The sequence below is a fragment of the Balaenoptera ricei genome, chromosome 2 (genome assembly GCF_028023285.1).
Source record: "Balaenoptera ricei isolate mBalRic1 chromosome 2, mBalRic1.hap2, whole genome shotgun sequence".
Lineage (NCBI taxonomy): Eukaryota > Metazoa > Chordata > Mammalia > Artiodactyla > Balaenopteridae > Balaenoptera > Balaenoptera ricei.
Window position 1 is genome coordinate 69,361,770 of NC_082640.1, and position 27,378 is coordinate 69,389,147.

At 38.6% G+C, this 27,378-nt stretch overlaps 1 protein-coding gene across 2 annotated transcripts in view; it reads left to right on the forward strand.

Annotated features, from left to right (window-relative positions):
• The window catches only part of AAGAB (alpha and gamma adaptin binding protein), an 83,031-nt gene that overhangs the window by 13,462 nt on the left and 42,191 nt on the right, over nt 1-27,378 (forward strand). For both annotated transcript variants that reach the window (XM_059912963.1, XM_059912962.1), the window contains exons 2-4: nt 16,808-16,998; nt 17,135-17,231; nt 17,582-17,671. In XM_059912963.1, coding sequence (XP_059768946.1) covers nt 16,808-16,998; nt 17,135-17,231; nt 17,582-17,671 — 378 coding nt within the window. The remainder of the gene's footprint in view (nt 1-16,807; nt 16,999-17,134; nt 17,232-17,581; nt 17,672-27,378) is intronic.

A 27,378-nucleotide genomic window follows, 5' to 3' on the forward strand; every position in this document is an offset into this window, starting at 1 on the left:
CTAAGATTAATTGCCAGATAATTTTTATGGTTAAAATAATTAAAGAATACATTTGAGATAGATTTTTATCAGATGCAAATGAAAGTCATTTATGTCTGTGGTGGGAGGTTATGGTGCCTGGCTGTAAAAGGCTAGTTTCAGTTCTATGAGAAAGAATAAAACCAACTTTGCATTCCACAACTTTTATTTTGTTTCATGAATAGTCAAGTCAGTTCCACAAGTTCGTTTGCTTTAGATCAGGGTTTCTGTTGACATTTTGGGCTGAGTAATTCTCTGTTGCGTGGGGCTGTCCTGTGCATTGTATTCTTGGCCTCTGCCCACTAGGGGCCAGTAGCATCTCCTCGCTTGTGACAACCAAAAATGTCTCTAGATGTTGACATGTGCCCTGGGAGACAAAATCACCTCGCCATAAAGAACCACTGCTTTAGATGATATCTGGACCTATGATTCCAATAAATAAGTGATAGTAATGGAATCCAAAGAAGTCCCCCCGTTTCCCCCAAATATGAGTGGGAATTGTCCATCAGCTGTGCCGCTGGGATTGATAAAGTGGTCTTTGCATGCAGCCCGTGAAGTTTAGAGGCTGATGGTTCTTCCTTGGCCCTCGTAAAGCACTTCTCCACATTCTTTCTCCCCTGGCTGCCAGCTTCTTTCTTTATGTCTTTTGTGCATGTTGGTCTCTCACGTTGGTCTTCTAAGGGCAAAGCAGAGACCGTGTACCCTCCCCCACCACACCCCCACCCTCAGTTATTTTAACATGAAAATGTGGTGACTAAGTCCACACAGCTATTGGGAGAAAGCGAACTTGACGAAAAGCAGGAGGGCTGAGTTGGATTTCCTCTGCTTAAACTTTTAAAACTTTTCCACTGTGATACAAAAAGCCCCAAAGCATGTGGCAATGTGAATTTACAGAGTGACCAGAGAGGAGTGTGTGAGGAACAGGTAATTAAGTGTTGTAAGCAAACCAGAATTGCTGTCCTCCTGTTAAAGCAGGGGTATGTTGCTCTAACTCAATCCAGTTCCTCTTCTCAGCCACTTAATACTGCTCCACTGATGGATCTGTCATGTACACGGAGACAGATATTGCATATACATGCACCAGGAGGCTGCAGGCTGATTACTCAGAGAATCACAGATAAGAATTTCCTGACATTTGTCTCTAAAGTCCCAGCCCTAACCTTGCAGTTTTAACCTTTAAATGGCACACAGGCTCCAAAGGCCCTTTACGCTGCAGCAGTATGATCTACTCCTAGTACTTGGAAAATCATCTGGTAGTTAATAACTGCTATAGAGTCTTGGACAGAGTAGCACCCACCTTGTGTGGCGTTCTCTTGAAATTGTGGCTATGAAATGGTCACTGGTTGCAACAATATGGAACCATTATGATTTTTTTTTCTCTTATAAATTTATTTATTTATTTATTTATTTTTGGCTGCGTTGGGTCTTTGTTGCTGCGCACAGGCTTTCTCTATTTGTGGTGAGCAGGGGCTACTCTTCGTTGCAGTGCGCGGGCTTCTCATCGCAGTGGCTTCTCTTGTTGCGGGGCACGGGCTCTAGGCGCATGGGCTTCAGTAGTTGTGACTCGAGGGCTGTAGAGCTCAGGCTCAGTAGTTGTGGTGCACGGGCTTAGCTGCTCTGCGGCATGTGGGATCTTCTGGACCAGCGCTCGAACCCATGTCCCCTGCATTGGCAGGCGGATTCTTGACCGCTGTGCCACCAAGGAAGTACTGGAACCATTATGATTTTTAAAGGTCCCTCTTTGTCTTTCCTCCTTGCTGTTTAATGCAAACTCTGGCTGTCATATTTTTTACCAAATCACATTTTGCTCAATTCTTTTCTTTCATAATAGCTACTTTCCCCTTCAACTGACGTCAGACTCTGCTGCCTCCTATACTTTTCCTAATTGCTTTCTCTTCTGTCTCAGTCTGAGCCTTAACAATGGAAAAGAAAAATTCGAGAAGGCATACTTTGAGAAGGGAGGGGCCAGAGCAGCTTAGTTATTTCCTAATTGTAATGTTTCTTACTAACTCTCCTCAACACGTGTGTAACCTGTCCTCTTAGAGTCAGGAGTGCTGTCACATGTGCAGGAAACTGAGCTGGGGAGGAGGACGTGAACTTTACTGAGGGCCTGCTCTGTGCCCGGCGCCCACCTGTGCTTCTTGTGCATTGTTTTATTTAATCTTCAAGGAGCCATTTGAGGAGTGTTTTTGTCCCCTGTTGCAGGTGAGGAGATGACTCACAGAGATATTAATTTGTCATTCTCACTGAGGGCCAGCATTCAAATGCAGGTCCCTCTGACCCCAGGTCTGTGCTGTCTCTCTTTTCCGGCCTTTTCTGGTTAGTAGTGCTGCCATCACAAAGGGAAGGGGAAGGAACTGTGGGTCCCCCAGAGGAGTGGGTACCATGAAAGACACTGGTATCGGGGGTGGGAGGTTATGATGCCTGGCTGCAAAGGCAGTTTCAGGTCTATGAGAAAGAATAAAACCAACTGTATTCTCAGAAGAGTACTGCTTTCTGGAAGGATCATCTTGATTTGAGGGGGCAGCTGTCACTTCCCTCAGGGCATAGAAAATATGATTTAGCCACTGGACAACTCTTCACAAATCAATGTCACAAATCTATTAATCAATGTCATGATTAATTAAGTGCACATTAATTCTACTGGTATTAAAAGTGTCTTTAGGGCTTCCCTGGTGGCACAGTGGTTAAGAATCCATCTGCCAATGCTGGGGACATGGGTTCGAGCCCTGGTCCGGGAAGATCCCACATGCCGCGGAGTAACTAAGCCTGTGCACCACAACTACTGAGCCTGCGCTCTAGAGCCTGTGAGCCACAACTACTGAGCCTGCGTGCCACAACTACTGAAGCCTGCGCGCCTAGAGCCCATGCTCCGCAGCAAGAGAAGCCACTGCAATGAGAAGCCCGCGCACCGCAACAAAGAGTAGCTCCCGCTCGCTGCAACTAGAGAAAGCCCGCACGCAGCAACAAAGACCCAACACAGCCAAAAAATAAATAAATAAAATAAATATGTTAAAAAAAAAAGAATGTTTAAAAAAGAAGAAAAGAAAATCTAGCTGGTGTGCCAAGCCACGACTTCACAACTGTTATTGCTCAGAAGTATTTTTAAAAAAAAAAGTGTCTTTAATTCTCCTACTGAAGGAGATATGAATAATCTAAAACAGTATCAGTTCCTTGAGTTTAGAATGCACTGATTTGGTCTTTTTTGGCTGGGGTAGATAGGTGAGGAGGTAAGGTAAGGATTGTATTTATATATGTGCATGTATGAAATTGGGTATTTGTGCTGTTTTGTGAATTTGCCTTGGAACTTCAGAAAGCTTCTTGCCTCTTTCTTTAATGATTGCTTTCCAAATTAACCTTTTTCTGAGGGAAGGAACGTCAGGAGAGACGGAGTAGTACAAAGAAGGGCAAGAAGAAGAGGGAGTTGCTGGGTCACTGACCTGAAATGCTTCCTTGGCTTACAGCTTTCTTCAGCTTTGGAATCTCTTCACTAACTTGCCGAGTGGGAGGGACTATAGGGGAAATAAGATCACCAAGGCAGTGAGAAGTAAGTAGGAGTTGCTGGAGAATTGATGGCTATGTAACAGTTTCTCAAACAGAAAAGGAGATTTATACTTGTACTTAAAGCTAGGGGAAAGGTTTACACTTACTACTGGAACTGAGTTGACATTTAACTTCTCATCTGAAAACACTATGAATTAACTATTTTAAGCTGTGAAACCATTCGTAATAACATAGCTGGCAATTAATCATCTAGTATTTGTTCTTTAAAAATGACGTATTACAGCTCCACCAGGTGGCTGCCAGCAGAGAGAATGGCAGGAGGAGGGAGAAGCTGCTCTTGATTGTATTTGTGCATCATTTTGACTACATCAAAATTCAGTTTAGTGCAGGGCAAAGAAGTGAGGCCATGACAGGTTTTTCTAGGAAGTCTGTCTGGCAAAAAACTCCCACAAGATCACTGTGACTCACTTTTGACATAAAAATACGCAAAACCCATCAACAGTTTTCTGATGGGTTAGTTGTACTGTGGGCTCATATCTTTTGGTACCCTCATTCCAGCTATTATTTTTGGTTTTCATGAAAGGGAAGAGGATGCTTAGGCCCATAGGTTAGTTTTGGCTGTGACCGTTAGACACTTGAGTGTGATCTAGCTCAAACACTAAATATTGTAACATGTAACGCACCACAGTAGAGTAGGAAAGAATGCTGGTGACCTGAATTCTGTTTTAGGCTCTGCTCCTATTAGGCAAGTGGCTTGTTTTTTCTGGCCCTCAGTTTTCTTATCTGTGAAATGAGTGAATTATACTGACTGATCTTCGGAAACTCTTAGCCATGTGCACCAGCATTTGAGTGATTTTTGCTTTAATTTGGAAAAGAATAAACTTGTTAAATGTTTGAAACCAAATATAAAGGATGAGGAAGAAAAGCTATATTTAGTGTAGACATTTACATTTTTAAAATTAAACTCTACATTATGATGTTGATGATAAGAACTAGATGAGCCAATCTTCACTTTTCTCTCTCTAGTTCTAATATGGCACAGATGTGATAATAAAGCCCACATGCAGCCTCACTGAAAGTATCTGATTAGACATAAAATGTTAAAAAAATCTGATAAGTAAATTGACCTATCAAATTGTTTTAGGCAGCACAAAGAATGAAAACAAAACAAAACAAAAAATCACCGAGCTGCTAAAACTTTGAAAGGTAAAATTTATTTTCCCAATTTATTGGTTCTATTCTCATTTAGATTTAGAGAAGAGAGAAAGAAATAGCTTCTTTGTATGTGTTAAGTAGATATCTTCTCACTTGAAAACCAAGGACAGTATGTAATTGAAATTTTAGGAGCTCTGAGTAACACATTGGTTTATCCTCTTGTATTCTAGACATTGATTAATAAAATGAACCATCCTTAATGGATCCAAATATTCTGAATTGCAGTTTGTAAGTAAATATATGACATCTTCATTGATTTAAGTTAGTTAAAGACATTGATTTGAAAAAAGCGTAACCCACATTTTATTCCAGTTTCTAACAGTACAACCAGCCTAGGAAATATCAAGAACTGGCTGTGGTGCTGGTAGGAGTACTGGTCCCGTGCTCCTTCTACTTTCCCCTTAAAAGCAGTGAGTTCATTGTTGTACTCTTTGTGCTCCCCCCTTAAAAAAAAAGTCAATTCATTATTTTAAAAAATTACCCGTGAATGAAGACTGATTCCATGTGGTGGCTCCTCCTACCCTTAAAAAAGAAGTCAGTTTATACATTTTTTGCTACTCTCCTTGGTTCAGTTTTCCTTCTTCCATATGTGCTTTTATCAGCATATTGCTATGCCACCTGCTTGAAGTTTGAAACGTTAGCTTTGGATGCAACATAGACTTTAATCTGAGTTTTTTTTTTTTTTTTTTCTATGAGACATTTACATGAAAGCAGAATCTTTGATTTTAATAACTTATGTGTTCTTCCTGGTTATTTCTTACCTGAGCTCCATTATGAGGGACACTGCAGCTGGCTGCTATGGGATTGATTGATAATTAATAAAAGACTATAACTTAAGGTAGAAATTAAGCAGAAAGAACTACTGATTTCTTAAAGAGACAAGGTAAACTCAGATTTTCAAATATTGGCACAGACCTGTTAATTTAAGAGTAACAATTCTGGTTTTGGTGAAAAATTTTAGAAAGTTAGTTTCAAAATGGGCCTTATGTCAAAGGTAAAGTCTTAAATTTATTTGAAATTTAATTTTTTGGTTAAAAAAGAGGTTTTAGGGACTTCCCTGGTGGCGCAGTGGTTGAGAATCTGCCTGCCAATGCAGGGGACACGGGTTCGAGCCCTGGTCTGGGAAGATCCCACATGCCACGGAGCAACTAGGTCCGTGAGCCACAATTACTGAGCCTGCGCGTCTGGAGCCTGTGCCCCGCAACGGGAGGGGCCGCGATGGTGAGAGGCCCGCGCACCGCGATGAAGAGTGGCCCCCGCTTGCCACAACTAGAGAAAGCCCTCGCAGAGAAACGAAGACCCAACACAGCCAAAAATAAATAAATAAAGTAAACAATGCCTTAAAAAAAAAAAAAAAATTCTTTAAAAAAAAAAAAAATGGGCCTTATGTCAAAGGTAAAGTCTTAAATTTATTTGAAATTTAATTTTTTGGTTAAAAAAGAGGTTTTAGGGACTTCCCTGGTGGTGCAGTGGTTAAGAATCCGCCTGCCAATGCAGGGGACATGGGTTTGAGCGCCAGTCTGGGAAGATCCCACATGCCACGGAGCAACTAAGCCCGTGCGCCACAACTACTGAGCCTGTGCTCTAGAGCCCGCGAGCCACAACTACTGAGCCCACGTGCCACAACTACTGAAGCCCGCGTGCGTAGAGCCTGTTCTCTGCAACAAGAGAAGCCACTGCAATGAGAAGCCTGCGTACCACAGTGAAGAGTAACCCCTGCTCGCCGCAACTATAGAAAGCCCACGCACAACAACGAAGACCCAACACAGCCCAAAAATATATATATAAATAAATAAAATTTAAAAAAAAAAAGGTTTTATTTTCAGCAGACCAGTTTTTTTTTTTTAACATCTTTATTGGAGTATAATTGCTTTACAATGGTGTGTTAGTTTCTGCTTTATAACAAAGTGAATCAGCTATACATATACATATATCCCCATATCTCCTCCCTTTTGCGTCTCCCTCCCACCCTCCCTATCCCACCCCTCTAGGTGGTCACAAAGCACCCAGCTGATGTCCCTGTGCTCTGCGGCTGCTTCCCACTAGCTATCTATTTTACAGTTGGTAGTATATATAAGTCCATGACACTCTCTCACTTCGTCCCAGCTTACCCTTCGCCCTCCTCGTGTCCTCAGGTCCATTCTCTACATTATTCCTATCCTGTCCCTAGGTTCTTCAGAACTTTTTTTTTTTTTTTTGGATTCCATATATATGTGTTAGCATACGGTGTTTGTTTTTCTCTTTCTGACTTACTTCGCTCTGTATGACAGACTGTAGGTCCATCCACCTCACTACAAATAAATCAATTTCATTTCTTTTTATGGCTGAGTAATATTCCATTGTATATATGTGCCACATCTTCTTTATCCATTCATCTGTCACTGGACACTTAGGTTGCTTCCATGACCTGGCTATTGTAAATAGGGTTGCAATGAACTTTAGGGGTACATGACTCTTTTTGAATTATGGTTTTCTTAGGGTATATGCCCAGTAGTGGGATTGCTGGGCCGTATAGTAGTTCTATTTTTAGTTTTTAAGGAACCTCCATACTGTTCTGCATAGTGGCTGTATCAATTTACATTCCCACCAACAGTGCAAGAGGGTTCCCTTTTCTCCACACCCACTCCAGCATTTATTGTTTCTAGATTTTTTGATGATGGCCATTCTGACTGGTGTGAGGTGATACCTCATTGTAGTTTGTTTGTTCTTTTAATTTTTGAATTTTATTTATTTTTTTATACAGCAGGTCCTTATTAGTCATCAGTTTTATACACATCAGTGTATACATGGTCAATCCCAGTCTCCCAATTCAGCACACCACCATCCCCACCTCACCGCGGCTTTCCCCCCTTGGTGTCCATATGTTTGTTCTCTACATCTGTGTCTCAACTTCTGCCCTGCAAACCAGTTCATCTGTACTATTTTTCTAGGTTGCACATACATGCGTTAATATACGGTATTTGTTTTTCTCTTTCTGAATTACTTCCCTGTATGGCAGCCTCTAGATCCATCCACGTCTCAACAAATGACCCAATTTTGTTCCTTTTTATGGCTGAGGAATATTCCATTGTATATATGTACCACATCTTCTTTATCCATTTGTCTGTCGATGGGCATTTAGGTTGCTTCCATGACCTGGCTGTTGTAAATAGTGCTGCAGTGAACATTGGGGTGCATGTGTCTTTTTGAATTATGGTTTTCTCTGGGTATATGCCCAGTAGTGGGATTGCTGGATCATATGATAATTCTATTTTTAGTTTTTTAAGGAACCTCCATACTGTTCTCCATAGTGGCTGTATCACTTTACATTCCCACCAACAGTGCAAGAGGGTTCCCTTTTCTCTGCACCCTCTCCAGCATTTGTTGTTTGTAGATTTTCTGATGATGCCCATTCTAACTGGTGTGAGGTGATACCCCATTGTAGTTTTGATTTGCATTTCTCTAATAATTAGTGATGTTGAGCAGCTTTTCATGTGCTTCGTGGCCATCTGTATGTCTTCTTTGGAGAAATGTCTATTTAGGTCTTCTGCCCATTTTTGGATTGGGTGGTTTGTGATATTGAGTACCATGAGCTGTTTATATATTTTGGAGATTAATCCTTTGTCAGTTGCTTCATTTGCAAATATTTTCTACCATTCTGAGGGTTGTCTTTTCGTCTTGTTTATGGTTTCCTTTGCTGTGCAAAAGCTTTGAAGTTTCATTAGGTCCCATTTGTTTATTTTTGTTTTTATTTCCATTACTCTAGGAGGTGGATCAAAAAAGAACTTGCTGTGATTGATGTCAAAGAGTGTTCTCCCTATGTTTTCCTCTAAGAGTTTTATAGTGCCCAGTCTTACATTTAGGTCTCTAATCATTTAGGTCTCTAATTTTGAGTTTATTTTTGTGTATGGTGTTAGGGAGTGTTCTAAGTTCATTCTTTTACGTGTAGCTGTCCAGTTTTCCCAACACCACTTATTGAAGAGACTGTCTTTTCTCCATTGTATATGCTTGCCTCCTTTGCCATAGATTAGTTGACCATAGGTGCGTGGGTTTATCTCTGGGCTTTCTATCTTGTTCCATTGATCTGTGTTTCTGTTTTTGTGCCAGTACCATATTGTCTTTTTTTTTTTTTTTTTAAGAAATTCACGGTCTTTTATTTATTTATTTATTTATTTATTTATGACTGTGTTGAGTCTTCGTTTCTGTGCGAGGGCTTTCTCTAGTTGCGGCAAGTGGGGACCACTCTTCATCGCGGTGCGCGGGCCTCTCACCATCGCGGCCTCCCTTGTTGCGGAGCACAGGCTCCAGACACGCAGGCTCAGTAATTGTGGCTCACGGGCCCAGTTGCTCCGTGGCATGTGGGATCTTCCCAGACCAGGGCTCGAACCCGTGTCCCCTGCATTGGCAGGCAGATTCTCAACCACTGCGCCACCAGGGAAGCCCACCATATTGTCTTGATGACTGTAGCTTTGTAGTATAGTCTGAAGTCAGGGAGTCTGATTCCTCCAGGTCCGTTTTTTTCCCTCAAGACTGCTTTGGCTATTCGGGGTCTTTTGTGTCTCCATACAAATTTTAAGATTTTTTGTTCTAGTTCTGTAAAAAATGCCATTGGTAATTTGATAGGGATTACATTGAATCTGTAGATTGCTTTCGGTAGTATAGTCATTTTCACAGTATTGATTCTTCCAATCCAAGAACATGGTATATCTCTCCACCTGTTGGTATCATCTTTAATTTCTTTCATCAGTGTCTTATAGTTTTCTGCATACAGGTCTTTTGTCTCCCTAGGTAGGTTTTTTCCTAGGTATTTTATTCTTTTTGTTGCAGTGGTAAATGGGAGTGTTTCCTTAATTTCTCTTTCAGATTTTTCATCATTAGTGTATAGGAATGCAAGAGATTTCTGTGCATGAATTTTGTATCCTGCAACTTTACCAAATTCATTGATTAGCTCTAGTAGTTTTCTGGTGGCATCTTTAGGATCCTCTATGTATAGTATCATGTCATCTGCAAACAGTGACAGTGTTACTTCTTCTTTTCCAATTTGTATTCCTTTTATTTCTTTTTCTTCTCTGATTGCCATGGCTAGGACTTCCAAAACTATGTTGAATAATAGTGGTGAGAGTGGACATCCTTGTCTTATTCCTGACCTTAGAGGAAATGCTTTTAGTTTCTCACCATTGAGAATGATGTTAGCTGTGAGTTTGTCGTATATGGCCTTTATTATGTTGAGGTAGGTTCCCTCTATGCCCACTTTCTGGAGAGTTTTTATCATAAATGGGTGTTGAATTTTGTCAAAAGCTTTTTCTGCATCTATTGAGATGATCATATGGTTTTTATTCTTCAATTTGTTAATATGGTGTATCACATTGATTGATTTGCATATATTGAAGAATCCTTGCATCCCTGGGATAAATCCCACTTAATCATGGTGTATGATCCTTTTAATGTGTTGTTGGATTCTGTTTGCTAGTATTTTGTTGAGGATTTTTGCATCTATATTCATTAGTGATATTGGTCTGTAAATTTCTTTTTTTGTAGTATTTTTGTCTGGTTTGGGTATCAGGGTGATGGTGGCCTCATAGAATGAGTTTGGGAGTGTGCCTTCCTCTGCAATTTTTTGGAAGAGTTTGAGAAGGATGGGTGTTAACTTTTCTCTAAATGTTTGATAGAATTCACCTGTGAAGCCGTCTGGTCCTGGACTTTTGTTTGTTGGAAGATTTTTAATCACAGTTTCAATTTCATTACTTGTGATTGGTCTGTTCATATTTTCTGTTTCTTCCTGGTTCAGTCTTGGTAGGTTATACCTTTCTAAGAAACTGTCCATTTCTCCAGGTTGTCCATTTTATTGTCATAGAGTTGCTTCTAGTAGTCTCTTTGGATGCTTTGTATTTCTGCGGTGTCTGTTGTAACTTCTTCTTTTTCATTTCTAATTTTATTGATTTGAGTCCTCTCCCTCTTTTTCTTGATGAGTCTGGCTAAAGGTTTATCAATTTTGTTTATATTCTCAAAGAACCAGCTTTTAGTTTTATTGATTTTTGCTGTTGTTTTCTTTGTTTCTATTTCATTTATTTCTGCTCTGATCTTTATGATTTCTTTCCTTCTGCTAACTTTGGGTTTTGTTTGTTCTTCTTTCTCTTGTTCCTTTAGGTGTAAGGTTAAATTGTTTATTTGAGATTTTTCTTCTTTGTTGACTTAGGCTTGTATAGCTATAAACTTCCTTCTTAGAACTGCTTTTGCTGCATCCCATAGGTTTTGGATCGTCGTGTTTTCATTGTCATTTGTCTCTAGGTATTTTTCGATTTCCTCTTTGATTTCTTCAGTGATCTCTTGGTTATTTAGTAACATATTGTTTAGCCTCCATGTGTTTGTGTTTTTTACGTTTTTTTCCCTGTAATTGATTTCTAATCTCACAGCGTTGTGGTCAGAAAAGATGCGTGATATGATTTCAATTTTCTTAAATTTACTGAGGCTTGATTTGTGACCCAAGATGTGATCTATCCTGGAGAATGTTCCGTGCGCACTTGAGAAGAAAGTGTAATCTGCTGTTTTGGATGGAGTGTCCTATAAATATTAATTAAATCTATCTAATCTATTTTGCCATTTAAAGCTTCCATTTCCTTATTTTCATTTTGGATGATCTGTTCATTGGTGCAAGTGAGGTGTTAAAGTCCCTCACTTTTATTGTGTTACCGTCAATTTCCTCTTTTATAGCTGTTAGCAGTTGCCTTATGTGTTGAGGTGCTCCTATGTTGTGTGCACATATATTTATAATTGTTATATCTTCTTGGATCGATCCCTTGATCATTGTGTAGTGTCCTTCCTTGTCTCTTGTAACATTCTTTATTTTAAAGTCTATTTTATCTGATATGAGTATTGCTACTCCAGCTTTCTTTTGATTTCCATTTGCATGGAATACCTTTTTCCATCCCCTCACTTTCAGTCTGTATGTGTCCCTAGGTCTGAAGTGGGTCTCTTGTAGACAGCATATATGTGGGTCTTGTTTTTGTATCCATTCAGCGATCCTGTGTCTTTTGGTTGGAGCATTTAACCCATTCACGTTTAACCTAATTATCAATATGTATGTTGGTATGACCATTTTCTTAATTGTTTTGGGTTCGTTTTTGTAAGTCCTTTTCTTCTCTTGTGTTTCCCACTTAGAGAAGTTCCTTTAGCATTTGTTGTAGAGCTGGTTTGGTGATGCTGAATTCTCTTAGCTTTTGTTTGTCTGTAAAGCTTTTGATTTCTCCATCAAATCTGAATGAGATCCTTGCCAGGTAGAGTAATCTTGGTTGTAGGTTCTTCCATTTCATCACTTTAAGTATATCATGCCACTCCCTTCTGGCTTGTAGAGTTTCTGCTGAGAAATCAGCTGTTAACCTTATGGGAGTTCCCTTGTATGTTGTTTGTTGTTTTTCCCTTGCTGCTTTCAATAATTTTTCTTTGTGTTTAATTTTTGCCATTTGATTACTATGTGTCTCAGCATGTTTCTCCTTGGGTTTATCCTGTATGGGACTCTCTGCACTTCCTGGAGTTGACTGACTATTTCCTTTCCTATATTAGGGAAATTTTCAACTCTAAGCTCTTAAAATATTTTCTCAGTCCCTTTGTTTTTCTCTTCTTCTTCTGGGACCCCTATAAATCGAACGTTGGTGTGTTTAATGTTGTCCCAGAGGTCTCTAAGACTGTCCTCAATTCTTTTCATTCTTTTATCTTTATTCTGCTCTGCAGTAGTTATTTACACTATTTTATCTTGCAGGTCACTTATGCATCTTCTGCCTCAGTTATTCTGGTATTGATTCCTTCTAGAGAATTTTTATTTCATTGATTGTGATGTTCATCATTGTTTGTTTGCTCTTTAGTTCTTCTACGTCCTTGTTAAACGTTTCTTGTATTTTCTCTATTCTATTTTCAAGATTTTGGATCATCTTTACTATCATTACTCTGAATTCTTTTTCAGGTAGACTGCCTATTTCCTCTTCATTTGTTTGGTCTGGTGGGTTTTTACCTTACTCCTTCATCTGCTGTGTGCTTCTCTGTCTTCTCATTTTGCTTCATTTACTGTGTTTGGGGTCTCCTTTTTGCAGGCCACAGGTTCGTGGTTCCTGTTGTTTTTGGTGTCTACCCCCAGTGACTAAGGTTGGTTCAGTGGGTTGTGTAGGCTTCCTGGTGGAGGGGACTACTGCCTGTGTTCTGGTGGATGAGGTTGGATCTTGTCTTTCTGGTTGGCAGGACTGTGTCCGGTGGCATGTTTTGGGGTGTCTGTGACCTTATGAATTTAGGCAGCCTCTCTGCTAATGAATGGGGTTGTGTTCCTGTCTTACTAGTTGTTTGGCATAGGGTGTCCAGCACTGTAGCTTGCTGGTTATTGAGTGGAGCTGGGTCTTAGCATTGAGATGGAGATCTCTGGGAGAGCTTTCGCCATTTGATATTACGTGGATCCGGGAGGTCTCTGGTGGACCAATGTCCTAAACGTGGCTCTCCCACCTCAGAGAGACAGGCCTGACACCCAGCCGGAGCACCAAGACCCTGTCAGCCACATGGTTCAGAAAAAAAGGGAGAAAAAAAGAAAGAAAGAAAGAAAAAAATAAAATAAAATAAAGCTATTTAAAAAAATAAAAAATAGTTATTAAAACTTAAAAAATTCAAAAGTAATTAAAAAAAAGAAAGAAAGAAAGAAGAGGGCAACCAAACAAAAAAACAATCCACCAATGGTAACAAGTGCTAAAAACTATATTAAAAAAAAAAACAACGGACAGACAGAACCCTAGGACAAATGGTAAAAGCAAAGCTATACCATCAAAATCACACAAAGAAGTGTACACATACACACTCACAGAAAGAGAAAAAGGAAAAAAATATATATATCGAGATACGTGGGGAGTTTCTTGCCTTTCGGGATGTCTGAGGTCTTCTGCCAGCATTCAGTAGGTGTTCTGTAGGAGTTGTTCCCCATGTAGTTGTATTTCTGATATACTTGTGGGGAGGAAGGTGATCTCCATGTCTTACTCCTCCGACATCTTGAAAGTCTCCTCCAGACCAGTTCTTCTTAATAACCACATGATGAAAGTTTACCAATGAAAAAATGCACATGTGCACATACACATTTTATATATTATATGTCATTCCTAGTAATTTTTAAAAATTTGTAATATTTATTTACTTATTTTTGGCTGCATTGGGTCTCAGCAATGGCACAGGGGATCCTTTGCTCTGGCATGCAGGCTTCTCTCTAGTTGTGGCACGTGGGTTCCAGAGGGCATGGGCTTACCGTTGCAGCTTGCAGGCTCAGTAGCTGTGGCATGCAGGCCTAGCTGCTCCCTGGCGTGTGGGACCCTAGTTCCCCAACTAGGGATCGAACCTGCATCCCCTGCATTGGAAGGCGGACTCCTAACCACTGGACCACCAGGGAAGTCCCTTCCTAGCAGTTTGAGACTAAATAATTCCTGCATATATTTTTGTTGAGCAGAAACTATGGCAACGTTCCAAATATATAATCCTAGCTCTGGAATTTAAAATTTAACTTCTAGTTTTCTGTGTTTTGCTAATTGTGCGTTTGAGGAATATTAAAAAATTTTTTTAAACTATTGGTGTATAGTTGATTTATAATGTGTTAATTTCTGCTGTACAGCAATGTCATTCAGTTATACATATATATACATTCTTTATCATATTCTTTCCCATTATGGTTTATCACAGAATATTGAATATAGTTCCTTGTGCTATACAGTAGGACCTTGTTGTTTATTCATCCTGTATAGTATAATAGTTTGCATCTGCTAACCCCAAACTCCCAATCCTTCCTTCCCCCACTCCCCTCCCCCTTGGCAACTGCAAGTCTGTTCTCTGTCTGAGTTCATAGGTTTGTTCATTTGTGTTGTATTTTAGATTCCACATATAAGTGATATCATATGGTATTTGTCTTTCCTTTTCTGACTTACTTCACTTAGTATGATAATCTCTAGTTGCATCCATGTTGCTGCAAATGGCATTATTTCATTTTTTAAAAATGGTTGAATAGTATTCCATTGTATATATATATGTACCACATCTTCTTTATCCATTCATCTGTCGATGGACATTTAGGTTGTTTCCATGTCTTGGCTATTGTGAATACTGCTGCTATGAACATAGGGATGCATGTATCTTTTCAAATTATAGTTTTGTCCAGATATATGCCTAGGAGTGGAATTGCTGGATTATATAGTAATTCTATTTTTAGTTTTCTGAGGAACCTCCATACTGTTTTCCACAGTGGCTGCACCAACTCACATTCCCACCAACAGTGTAAGAATGTTCCCTTTTCTCCACACCCTCTCACTATTTGTAATTTGTGGACTTTTTAATGATGGCCATTCTGACTGGTGTGAGGTGGTACCTCATTACAGTTTTGATTTGCATTTCTCTCTGTATGTCTTCTTTGGAGAAATGTCTGTTTAGGTCTTCTGCCCATTTTATGATTGGGTTGTTTGTTGTTTTGTTATTGAGTTGTATGAGCTGTTTGTGTATTTGGGAAATTAAGCCCTTGTCAGTCACGTGATTTGCAAATATTTTCTCCCAGTCCACAGGCTGTCTTCTTGTTTTGTTTATGGTTTTCTTTGCTGTGCAAAAGCTTGTAAGTTTGATTAGCTCCATTTGTTTATTTTTGCTTTTATATCTGTTCCCTTGGGAGACTGACCTAAGAAAACATTGGTACGATTTATGTCAGAGAATGTTTTGCCTATGTTCTCTTCTAGGAATTTTATGGTGTCATGTCTTACTTTAAGTCTTTAAGCCATTTTGAGTTTATTTTGTGTATGGTGTGAGGGTGTGTTCTAACTTCATTGATTTGCATGCAGCTGTCCCACTTTCCCAGTACTACTTGCTGAAGCGAATGTCTTTTCTCCATTGTATATTCTTGCCTTCTTTGTCAAAGATTAATTGACCGTAGTTGTGTGGGTTTATTTCTGTGCTCTCTATTCTGTTTCATTAATCCATGTCTGTTTTTGTGCCAGTACCATGCTGTTTTGATTACTGTAGTTTTGTAGTATTGTCTGAAGTCTAGGAGGGTTATGCCTCCTGCTGTGTTCTTTTTCGTGAGGAATATTTTATATGTTCATCTTAGTATGCGTTAAAAAGGAGTTTGTGGCCGTTTGGCTATATATTCTTATTATAACCCCAGTTAGTGGCATGTCATTTTACTTCTCTAAGCTAATTTTCCACATCTGTGTAAAATGGAGGTTATGGTTATGGGTGTGAGAGATGGGAGTTTGGGTTAGAACAATTTCTGATGTCTCTTCAAGTTCTAAATATTGTATGACATTATGGAAGCAAAATGCTCCAGTGGTTCCATGACCACATCTATGTTTATTCATCATTGACTTGGTTATTTACTGTTAAGAATTTCACCCAGTTATACCCATGTTGCACATGGATTTCTGAAACATTTGGTTCTTTCCTAAACCATTCTTTCCTAAATCATTTTATTTGCTTGGCTTTCTATATTAAAATTTGCCAGAAGTGTCTTTGTCAACAAGAATTTGAGTTGGCTTTCACAGAATCTGAAGAAGGCTGAATATATATAAATGGAATGGGGTCATTTATCAGTATCCATTCTTTTATTTCATTAGTTGAATTAATGTGTCAACATTTGGCCCAGGGACTGTGTGTAACCGTTTTGTTACTGGTTTAGCTTTGCTGCTATCTTCCTTTTAGCTTGCAGTAAGTACAAAATAGTTACAAATTCTTGACTATTCTCACAGTCTTCCAGCTTCCATGAAATATGTAAGCAATAAAATAAATGTAGCTGGTTTTCTTTCTCTTCTGTTTGCTCTTTACTGGGTATTTGGTTAGATGACTGTTTTGTTCTCTATTACTATCTAATCTAGTCACAATGGTTTTTATGTTCTTAAAGAAAAAAGCCAATTAATTGAATTAAATTATGTCACCATTACTTTTATAATCAAATGATCAGAGAAGGAAAATATCCTAATTAATCAGAGGCTCTTTGAAATCCTTGCATAAAAAGAATTATTAATCTGGTATCTTACTGAGAAAATTGACCATTGTATATTGGTTTTGTACTTTCCATGGTAATATTGTGTCATTTATTTAGATATCCTTGGGACAGAAGATCTTATTGTGGAAGTGACTGCCAACGATGCCGTGAGGTTTTATCCCTGGACCATTGATAATAAATACTATTCAGCAGATATCAATCTGTGTGTGGTGCCAAACAAATTTCTCGTCACTGCAGAGATTGCAGAGTCTGTCCAAGCATTTGTGGTTTACTTTGACAGCACACAAGTAAGATTCTGTTTTCCATGGACCTTGAATAAGAAATTATTTTGTGCTTTGTCTTTTTTAACCTTGCATTTTCTGTGAGTTCTCTTAATGTCTCTTTTTCTGTTTTTGTTTCTATGTTTCTTTCTCCTCCCTCTAGAAATCTGGTCTCGATAGTGTTTCCTCCTGGCTTCCACTGGCAGAAGCATGGTTACCTGAGGTGATGATCTTGGTTTGCGATAGAGTGTCTGAAAATGGTAAGGAACTCCAGTGGGATTGTAGGTGGTACGTACGTTACATTTGCCATTCCTTGGTAAACAATACATTGGTTTCCTTAACTTAGAACAGTATATCTTGTGTGATTTTATTACCTTACAAAAATATTTTCAGCTATTTCTCTTTGGAATCTTGCAATATTTACATTTTACTTTTTAAGAACGGACACTTGGGGTTTGAGAAATCATTTTCCTTATATTAATTTATTTTGTATGCCTTTAGAATAACATTGACATTAAAGGTAACACTTTGAGATTGTGGAGAGTATTGCAGCAATATTCATGTTTTATTTTATTTTTGCTTATAAAGAATCTTTTGTGTGTTATTTTAGGTGTAAACCGACAGAAGGCTCAAGAGTGGTGTATCAAACATGGCTTTGAATTAGTAGAACTTAGTCCAGAAGAGTTGCCTGAGGAGGATGGTAAGTATTTATGTGTCAGGAGAAAGCATGGCATTTGGATTCAGATATGAGCGATTATTTTAATTCAGGGAAGAAGAATCAAAATGATATTCAAAACACATTTTTCACTAGCTCTTTGAAAAGATTTGTGCAGAATCCATTGATGTGGTCTGTTAATTGAATAATCCATTTATTTGGTTTTACCACCCATTTTAGGACTTTTGAAATGTTTGTTTTTCTTATGGATAAAGGTAGAGATTTCTACCTTAAATCTTAGTCATTTCCTCAGTCTCTTATCCTTTCTCTGCTTCCAAAAAAGGAGGGTTTGATCTATATTCATAAACAGTTAAAGTTTATGTTTCTTATTTTGAATTCCTAGTAACCTGAGGTTGAATTCCCAGGAACCCTAGGGAACATGTCAATACTATTTGTATGTCTTTTGGATATTTGAAACCACAAATAGGCCCAGAATGCGCACCCCCGGGGTAACTCTGCACTTACCTGTCTTTACTATACTTTGGACCTTCTATTTATTCCCCCTCTTTTTCCCCCTTCCCACATTCCTCTTCTCATCTTTTCTTCTAAGTACAACTATACTAGCTGCTGTGGAATCTACCAAGATAAGATGGGTTTTGGCCCACCAAAACCTTATAATCTGGTATAAGAGATGAAACAGGTATACAAATAATTGAATTACCAAGTGGAACATCGTAAGTATTATAAAAAATATGTATATTGGTGTTATGGTGTTTCAGAGACGGAAGAGGTTATTTATCTTCAGAAGTTCAGAGAATGCATTGGTACATGAAATCTCACATGTCAGCCGCTCCATGGGGAAGAAATGGAGAAGGTACTGGACTTATAGGACTGGTAGCAAGATGCCAGTTGTTGTAAAAGACATTCTAAGTAGGGCAGCCAACATGAATTAAAGTGCATAGAGAGGCTAAAAGTAATCATTACGTGAAACCTATATTTTTTTAAAAAAGAAATTAAGAAACACTTTTCTATATCCTGGCTTATTTAGAAGTTTTGCAAATGTTGTTACCTTCAGGAATAAAGCACTGCCTGAGAAGAAGAGGACAAAAATGAAAGAAAAAGGCTGATTTTTCTCCCTGTACATTTTTAAGAATATTGAAAATTAATAAGTATAATTTCTCTTCCATGTTTTTCTAGGACTCCTTAAACTTGTTCCTGTTTTGTGTATGTGAGCATGTGTGTGATTCCTTACTTCTGGCACTAGAATGTTCTCTTCTTCCTGTTGTCCTTGAGGGTCAACATTTGAGTCATTTATTTTATCTGTTTTTATTTTGGAATCTCTGCTCCTTTATACCACTGTGCTTCTCCTTGCCCCTGTCTGAATAGTGTTCTTGTATTAATTCAGCTTAATCTTTTATTTTAAATTATTCAATCTTGTTCCTTTATTATGATTTTGTGTCTTGTATATAAGACTCTTTTTTCTTTTTTGGCCATGCCACACAGCTTGTGGAATCTTAGTTTCCAAACCAGGGATCAAACCGGGGCCCATGGCAGTGAGAATGTGGAGTCCTTACCACTGGAGTGCCAGGGAATTCCCTAATTCAGCTTAACCTTAAAATAGATTTCAACATATCATCTTTATGTAAGTTAACTAAAACCTTCCTAGAATGTTTTAACGCAAACTGTTCCCAAGCCATATACCCTCGTCCTTTATTGGCATGTGTTATTCAAACATCAATATGAGACTTTATGCTTCTTTGTATTAAATTCAACTTATTGATTCTAGCTCTTTATTACAGATCATATTTTTGGTTCCTGGTTATATCATCTGAAGTATTAGTTATTCTTTCAAGAATTGAATCATTCATAGTTAAGATAAACATAGCTTTTATTTCTTCATTTAAACACTGATGGTGATAAACTCATCTTTGTAGAGTATTTTCAGTTTAACCCTTCGCATATTTCTGTTAGGTTGGTAGGATGGTATTCTTTAAATGATTCATCAGTTCATGAGTTGCTGTGTCTTTCAGGCACCATGTTAGTTTAGGTAGTGAGAATAGGTAGTGAGTGAGAACTCAGTGAGACATGACTCCTGCCTTCAAAGAGTTTTCAGTCTAGAGGGGAAGGTTACACCAGTAAATTATTAGTTCCAGTGCATCTTTTCTATGGGAGAGGTGTACATAGTGGTGTCATCCCCACTTTTGTTTGAGACTAGCATGAGTGATTTGCCCTTAATCGAATAGCTAATAAGTTGTAGAGCCTGGGTTCACATTAAGATCTTCTGACTTCTAATTCTGTGCTCTTCCTTTTAAACCACCCAGGACTGGGCCAGGCCACTAGAGACAGGATCTGTATGGACTGTGCTCCATAAACTCTTAGGAGACTTTTCTCTTTAAACCACATGAAAACTATTTCTGCTGTTATTTTCCATATGCAGTCTTACAATACTCATTAGCTGAAGGATTTCCATTTCCTTTGCATACCCTCATATCTATTGATACATTGTAGCTAAGAATACCATGTTATTATTGGTATACTAACTGGGATTACTGCCCTGTTATTTTGAGTAGTATCAATTAAAGTCCAGAAGCAAAATAGTACCCATACTAAACTAATTAAGTTGTGTAATTGATGGAAACCTAACATTTTCAGGAGAATATGAGTGGATTCCATTCATGAGGTAATGGGGTTGACTTTACTGTATAAACTTTTTATACTGTATATTTATTTGTTTTAGTTTCTAGAATATTCTTTTTTCAAATTGAAGTATAGTTGATTTACAATGTTGTGTTAATTTCTGCTGTACAGCAAAGTGATTCAGTTATACATGTATATATACATATATATATACATTCTTTTTTATATTTTCCATTATGGAAAATATCTCAGGATATTGAATATAGTTCCCTGTGCTATACAGTAGGACCTAGTTGTTTGTTCATTCTGCAGTAATGGTTTGCATCTACTAACCCCAAACTCCCAGTCCATCCCTCCCCTACCCCTGTGCCCCTTTGTCGACCACAAGTCTGTTCTGTACGTCTATGAGTCAGTTTCTGTTTTGTAGATAGGTTCATTTGTGCCATATTTTATTTTAAAATTTTTTTTATTTTTATAAATTATTTATTTTTTTTGGCTGTGTTGGGTCTTCATTGCTGTGCGTGGGCTTTCTCTAGTTGTGGCGAGTGGGGGCTACTCTTCATTGTGGTGCGCGGGCTTCTCATTGTGGTGGCTTCTCTTGTTGCAGAGTACGGGCTCTAGGCGTGTGGGCTTCAGTAGTTGTGGAGCACAGGCTTCAGTAGTTGTGGCTTGTGGGCTCTAGAGCGCAGGCTCAGTAGTTGGGGTGCACGGGCTTAGTTGCTCTGTGGCATGTGGGATCTTCCCGAACCAGGGCTCGAACCCATGTCGCCTGCATTGGCAGGCAGATTCTTAACTGTTGCACCCCCAGGGAAATCTCTGCCATATTTTAGATTCCGCATGTAAATGATATCATGTAGTATTTGTCTTTCTCTTTCTGATTTACTTCATTTAGTATGATAATCTGTAGTTGCATCCATGTTGCTGCAAATGGCATTATTTCGTTCTTTTTTATGTCTGAGTGGTATTCCATTGTATATATGTACCACATCCTCTTTATCCATTCATCTGTTGATGGACATTTAGGTTGTTTCCATGTTTTGGCTATTGTGAACAGTGCTGCTGTGAACATAGGGGTGCATGTATCTTTTTGAATTATAGTTTTGTCCAGGTATATTCCCAGGAGTGGGATTGCTGGATCATATAGTAATTCTATTTTTAGTTTTCTGAGGGACCTACGTACTGTTTTCCATAGTAGCTGTACCAACTTACATTCCCACCAGCAGTGTAGGAGGGTTCCCTTTTCTCCACATCCTCTCCAGCATTTGTTATTTGTAGAGTTTTTAATGATGGCCATTCTGACTGGTGTGAGGTGATACCTCATTGTAGTTTTGATTTGCATTTCTCTAATAATTGGTGATGTTGAGCATCTTTTCATGTGCCTACTGGCTATCTGTATGTCTTCTTTGGAGAAATGTCTGTTTAGGTCTTCTGCTCATTTTCGATTGGGTTGTTTGTTTTTTTGTTGTTGAGTTGTACGAACTGTTTATATATTTTGGAGATTAAGCCCTTGTCTCTTGCATCATTTGCAAATATTTTCTCCCATTCCGTAGGTTGTCTTTTCATTTTTTCTATGGTTTCCTTTGCTGTGCAAAAGCTTGTAAGTTTGATTAGGTCCCATTTATTTAATTTTGTTTTTATTTCTATTGCCTTGGGAGACTGACCTAAGAAAACATTGGTACAATTTATGTCAGAGAATGTTTTGCCTATGTTCTCTTCTAGGAGTTTTATGGTGTCATGTCTTATATTTAAGTCTTTAAGCCATTTTGAGTTTATTTTTGTGTATGGTGTGAGGGTGTGTTCTAACTTCATTGATTTGTATGCAGCTGTCCAACTTTCCCCGTACTATTTGCTGAAGCGAATATCTTTTCTCCATTGTATATTCTTGCCTTGTTTGTCAAAGATTAATTGACCATAGTTGTGTGGGTTCATTTCTATGCTCTCTGTTCTGTTTCATTGATCCGTATGCCTGTTTTTGTACCAATACCACACTGTTTTGATTACTGTAGCTTTTTAGTATTTTCTGAAGTCTGGGAGAGTTATGCCTCCTGCTTTGTTGCCTTTCCTCAGGATTGCTCTAGCAACTCTGGGTCTTTTATGGTTCCATAATAAGATTTTGGATTATTTGTTCTAGTTCTGTGAAAAATGTCATGGGTAATTTGATAGGGATCACATTAAATCTGTAAATTGCTTTGGGTAGTATTGCCATGTTAACAATATTAATTTATCCAAGAGCATGGGATATCTTTCCATCGCTTTGAATCCTCTTTTATTTCCTTTATTAATGTTTTATAGTTCTCAGCGTATAAGTCTTTCACCTCCTTGGTAAGGTTTATTCCTAGGTTTTTTTTTTTTTTTTGGTGCAATTTTAAAAGGAATTTTTTTTTACATTCCCTTTCTGATATTTCATTGTTAGTGTAAAGGAATGCAACTGATTTCTGAATGTTAATCTTGTATCCTGCTACTTTGCTGAATTCATTTATTATATCTAGTAGTTTTTGTGTGGAGTTCTTAGGTTTTGCTATATATAGTATCATGTCATCTGCATATAGTGACAATTTTATCTCTTCCCTTCCAATTTGGATACATTTTCTTTTTCGTATCTGATTGCTGTGGCTAGGACTTCCAATATTATGTTGAATAGAAGTGGTGAGACTGGGCATCCTTGTTCCAGATTTTAGAGGGAAGGATTTCAGCTTTTCATCATTGAGTATATTGGCTGTGGGTTTGTCATAAGTAACTTTTATTGTGTTGAGATATGTTCCCTTTATGCCCACTTTGGTAGGAGTTTTTATCATTAATGGATGTTGATTTTGTCACGTGGTTTTTCTGCATCTATTGAGATGATCATGTGGTTTTTGTCTTTTCTTTTGTTGATGTGGTGTATCACATTGATTGATTTGCATATGTTGAACCATCCTTATGAACTTAGGATGAATCCCACTTGGTCATGGTGTATGATCTTTTAAATATTTTGTTGCATTCAGTTTGCTAATACTTTGTTGAGAATTTTTGCTTCTATATTCCTCAAAGATACTGGCCTGTAATTTTCTTTTTTGGTGGTATCTTTGTCTGGTTTTGGTATCAGGGTGATAGTGGCTTCATAGAATGTCTTCGGGAGTGTTCCCTCCTCTTCAGTCCTTTGGAAGAGTTTGAGGATTGGTAAAAGTTCTTTGTATGTTTGGTAAAATTCACCTGTGAAGCCCATCTGGTCCTGGATTTTTGTTTGTAGGGAGTTTTTTTTTTTCTTTCTTTCTTTTAATTACAGATTCGATTTCACTTCTAATGATAGGTCTTTTCAAGTTATCTGTTATATTTCTTTTTGATTAAATTTTGATGGGCTGTATGTTTCTAGAAACTTGTTCATTTCTTCTAGGTTGTTGAATTTGTTGGCATATAATTGTTCATAGTATTCTCTTATGGTTGTTCTGTATTTCTGCAGTCTTGGTTGATATTTCTCCTTTTTCATTTCTTATTTTGTTTATTTGGGTTCTCTCTCTTTTCTTTGTGGTGAGTCTGGCTACTCACCACAAAGAAAAGTTTGTCAATTTTGTTTACCCTTTCAAAGAACCAGCTCTTCATTTAATTGATTTTTTTTCTTTTTTTTTTTTTTTTATATTGATAGTTTTTTTCTATTTTGGGTTCTCTCTCTTTTCTTTGTGGTGAATCTGGCTCTATTGTTTTGTGCCCCAGTATGTCATCAGTCCTAGAGAATATTACATGTGCACTTGAAAAGAATGTGTATTCTGGGTTTTTTGAATATGATGTCCTGAAAATATCAATTAAGTCTAACTGTTCTATTGTATAATTTAGGATATCTGTTGCCTTATTGATTTTGTCTAGAAGATCTGTCCATTGATGTGGGTGGGGTGTTACAGTCGCCTACTATTATTGTATTCCCATCAATTTCTCCTTTTATGTCTGTTAGTATTTGTTTCATGTATTTGGGTTTTCCTGTATTAGGTGCATATATGTTGACGAGTGAAAATCCTCTCCTTTTATTGATCCTTTTGTCATTATATAGTGTCCTTCTTTATCTTTCTTTATGGCCTTTGTTTTAAAGTCTATTTTGTCTGACATGAGTATTGTGACCCTCACTCTCTTGTCATTTCCGTTTGCATGATATGTCTTTTTTCCATCCCCTCACTTTCAATCTGTGTGTGTCCTTTGCCCTAAAGTGGGTGCCTTGTAGGCAGCATATTGTACTTTCTTGTTTTTTATCCAGTCTGCCACTCTGTCTTTTGATTGGAGCATTTAGTCTGTTGACGTTTAAGGTAATTATTGATAAATATGTATTTATTGGCATTTTAAACCTTGTTTTCCAGTTGATGCTGTGTTTCTTGTTTGTCCCTGTCTTTTTCTTTTTTGTTTTTCATTTTGGGGTTTGATGATTTTCTTTTATTTTATGCTTGTGTTCTCTTCTTTTTGGTTTTTGTGAATCTATTGTATGTTTTTGATTTGTGGTTACCCTGTTTTTCAAGTATGTTAACTCCTTACTATATCTGCTTGCTTTAGACTGACAGTCATATAGGCTCAAATGCATTCTAAAAAAAAGAATCTACATTTTCTTACTCTCCTCCCCCACATTTTATGATTTTGATGTCCTCTTTTATATCTTTATGTTTATCCTTTTGCTGTTCCTTGTGTTTATCATCTCTTTCACAATTTGATTAAAAAAAATTTTTTTTTTCCATCTGTATATACTGGCTTATTTAAGTGATTTACTTTCCAGTTGTGATTTCCTCTTTCCTATATCTTCTTGCTTCTTTTCAAATTAGAGAAGACCTTTGAATATTTCTTTTAGGTTAAGTTTAGTATCGCTGTATTCTTTTAATTTTTGCTTGTCTGACAAATTCTTTATCTCTCCTTCTATTCTAAATGATAATCTTGCTGGGTAGAGCATTGTAGATTGCAGATTTTTCCCTTTCAAGATTTTGAATGTTTTTCTACTCCCTTCTGGCCTGTGGTGCTTCTGTAGAGAAATCATCTGATAGCCTTATGGGGGTTCCCTTGTAATTAACTCTTTGTTTTTCTCTTGCTGCCTTTAGAATCCTCTCTTTATGTTTAACTTCTGCCATTTCGATTGTAATATGTCTTGGTGTAGGTCTGTTTGGGTTCATTTTGTTCGTGACCTTCTGTGCTTTCTGTATCTGGATAACTGTTTCCTTTTTTAGGTTTGGGAAATTTTCAGGCATAATTTCTTCAAATACCTTTTCAATCTCCTTTTCTCTTTCTTCTCCTTCTGGAATCCCTGTTATGCATAGAGTGGCATGCTTTATATTATCCTGTGGGTCTTTTTATATTGTTTTCATTTTTTTTCATTTGGCTTTCTGTCTGCTGTTCTGATTGGGTGATTTTCATTATTTTATCTTCCAGGTCACTTATTCGTTCTTCTGCATTATTCATTCTGCTAGTCATTGCCTTTAGCTCAGCTTTAATCTCAGGAAATGAATTTTCTAATTTTTCTTGGCTCCTTCTTATAGTTTCTAGTTTCTTTTTACAGTACTCTGCATTTCTTTTGATAGCCTTTCTTAATTCCTTTGGTATTTTCATTACCTCCTTTTTGAACTCGGTGTGTATTACACTGAAGAGGTCTGTTTCATTGTTTATTCTTTTAGGGGGATTCTCTTGGTCTTTTAACTGGGAGTGGTTTCTCTGCTTTTTCATTTCATGTATATTTCTCTTACTCTGTGAGTTTAGGAAAAACAGTTACCTACTGTGATCTTGGAAGGCTATTTATATGCAGGAGCATCCCTGTGTAGCTTGTGTGGGTTTAATGTTTTTGGTGCAAGGGCTGCTTTTCATATGGATGCCTTCTGCATCTTTCCTCAGCATGTGCTGGCTGTTAGCCCCTTGATAGGGGGTGTGCAGATGCTGCAGCTCTTGTGCACTCCCTATCAAGGGGATAACAGCCAGCAATGGCAGCTGTGGCTGGTGCCCACTCCCAGGGCCCATGGCGGCGGCTCATGTGTGCTTCTGGATCCCACAATGGTGGGGGCAGCAATTGGCGCCTGCTCCTGGATCTCTCAGTGGCTGTGGCGACTCATGCCTGCCCTCAGAGCTCGTGTAGGCTGTGTCCTGTCACGTGATACCATGCGCGTGGGGAAAGAGGCTCCTAAAGCGGTCCTGCCCCTCCCCTTGCATGCCCCCCAACAGTGCCCCCTTACCTCTATGGCGGGCCCAGGCTTCTTCCATGTACACCCTTGGTTGTGGCCGTACCACACTCCAGCTCCTTCAGGCTATCTCCATGCAGCCAACCCCATTCCTCTCCCTGGGTTTGACCTCCAAAGCTCCAGCACCCAGCCCCCGCCTGCACCGACGGATGCACGTCTCAGGCTGGGGAGTGCAGGGCGGCCATACTGACTGTCTGTGTAGGTCTCCCTCCATTTTGCCTTCTGCAGCTAGTTGCTGCACTTTCCTCCAAGGCTCCGAAGCTCCCCCTCTATCCTGGCTGATCTCCCTGCCAATGAGGGGACTTCCTAGGGTGTGGGAACCTTTCCTCTTTCACAGCTCCCTCCCAGGGGTTCAGGTCCTGTCCTGATTCCTTTCTCTCTTTCTCTTTTTTTTCTTCTTCTTTTGTCCTACGCAGTAACATGGAGATTTTCTTGTCCTTTCAGAAGTCTGAGGTCTTCTGCCAGTGTTCAGTAGTTGTTCTGTGAGAATCGTTCCACCTGTAGATATATATATTTATTTATTTATTTATTTATTTATTTATTTATTTATTTTTGGCTGTGTTGGGTCTTCGTTTCTGTGCAAGGGCTTTCTCTAGTTGCGGCGAGCGGGGGCCACTCTTCATCACGGTGCGCGGGCCTCTCACTGTCGCGGCCTCTCTTGTTGCGGGGCACAGGTTCCAGACGCGCAGGCTCAGTAGTTGTGGCTCACGGGCCTAATTGCTCCACAGCATGTGGGATCTTCCCAGACCAGGGCGTGAACTCGTGTCCCCTGCATTGGCAGGCAGATTCTCAACCACTGTGCCACCAGGGAAGCCCCTGTAGATATATTTTTGATGTATTTGTTGAAGGAGGTGAGCTCCACGTCTTACTCCTCTGCCATCTTGATTGCTCTCCAGTTTCTAGAATATTCTTATCAGGAGCTCTAAGCTTTGTATTTCCTTAATT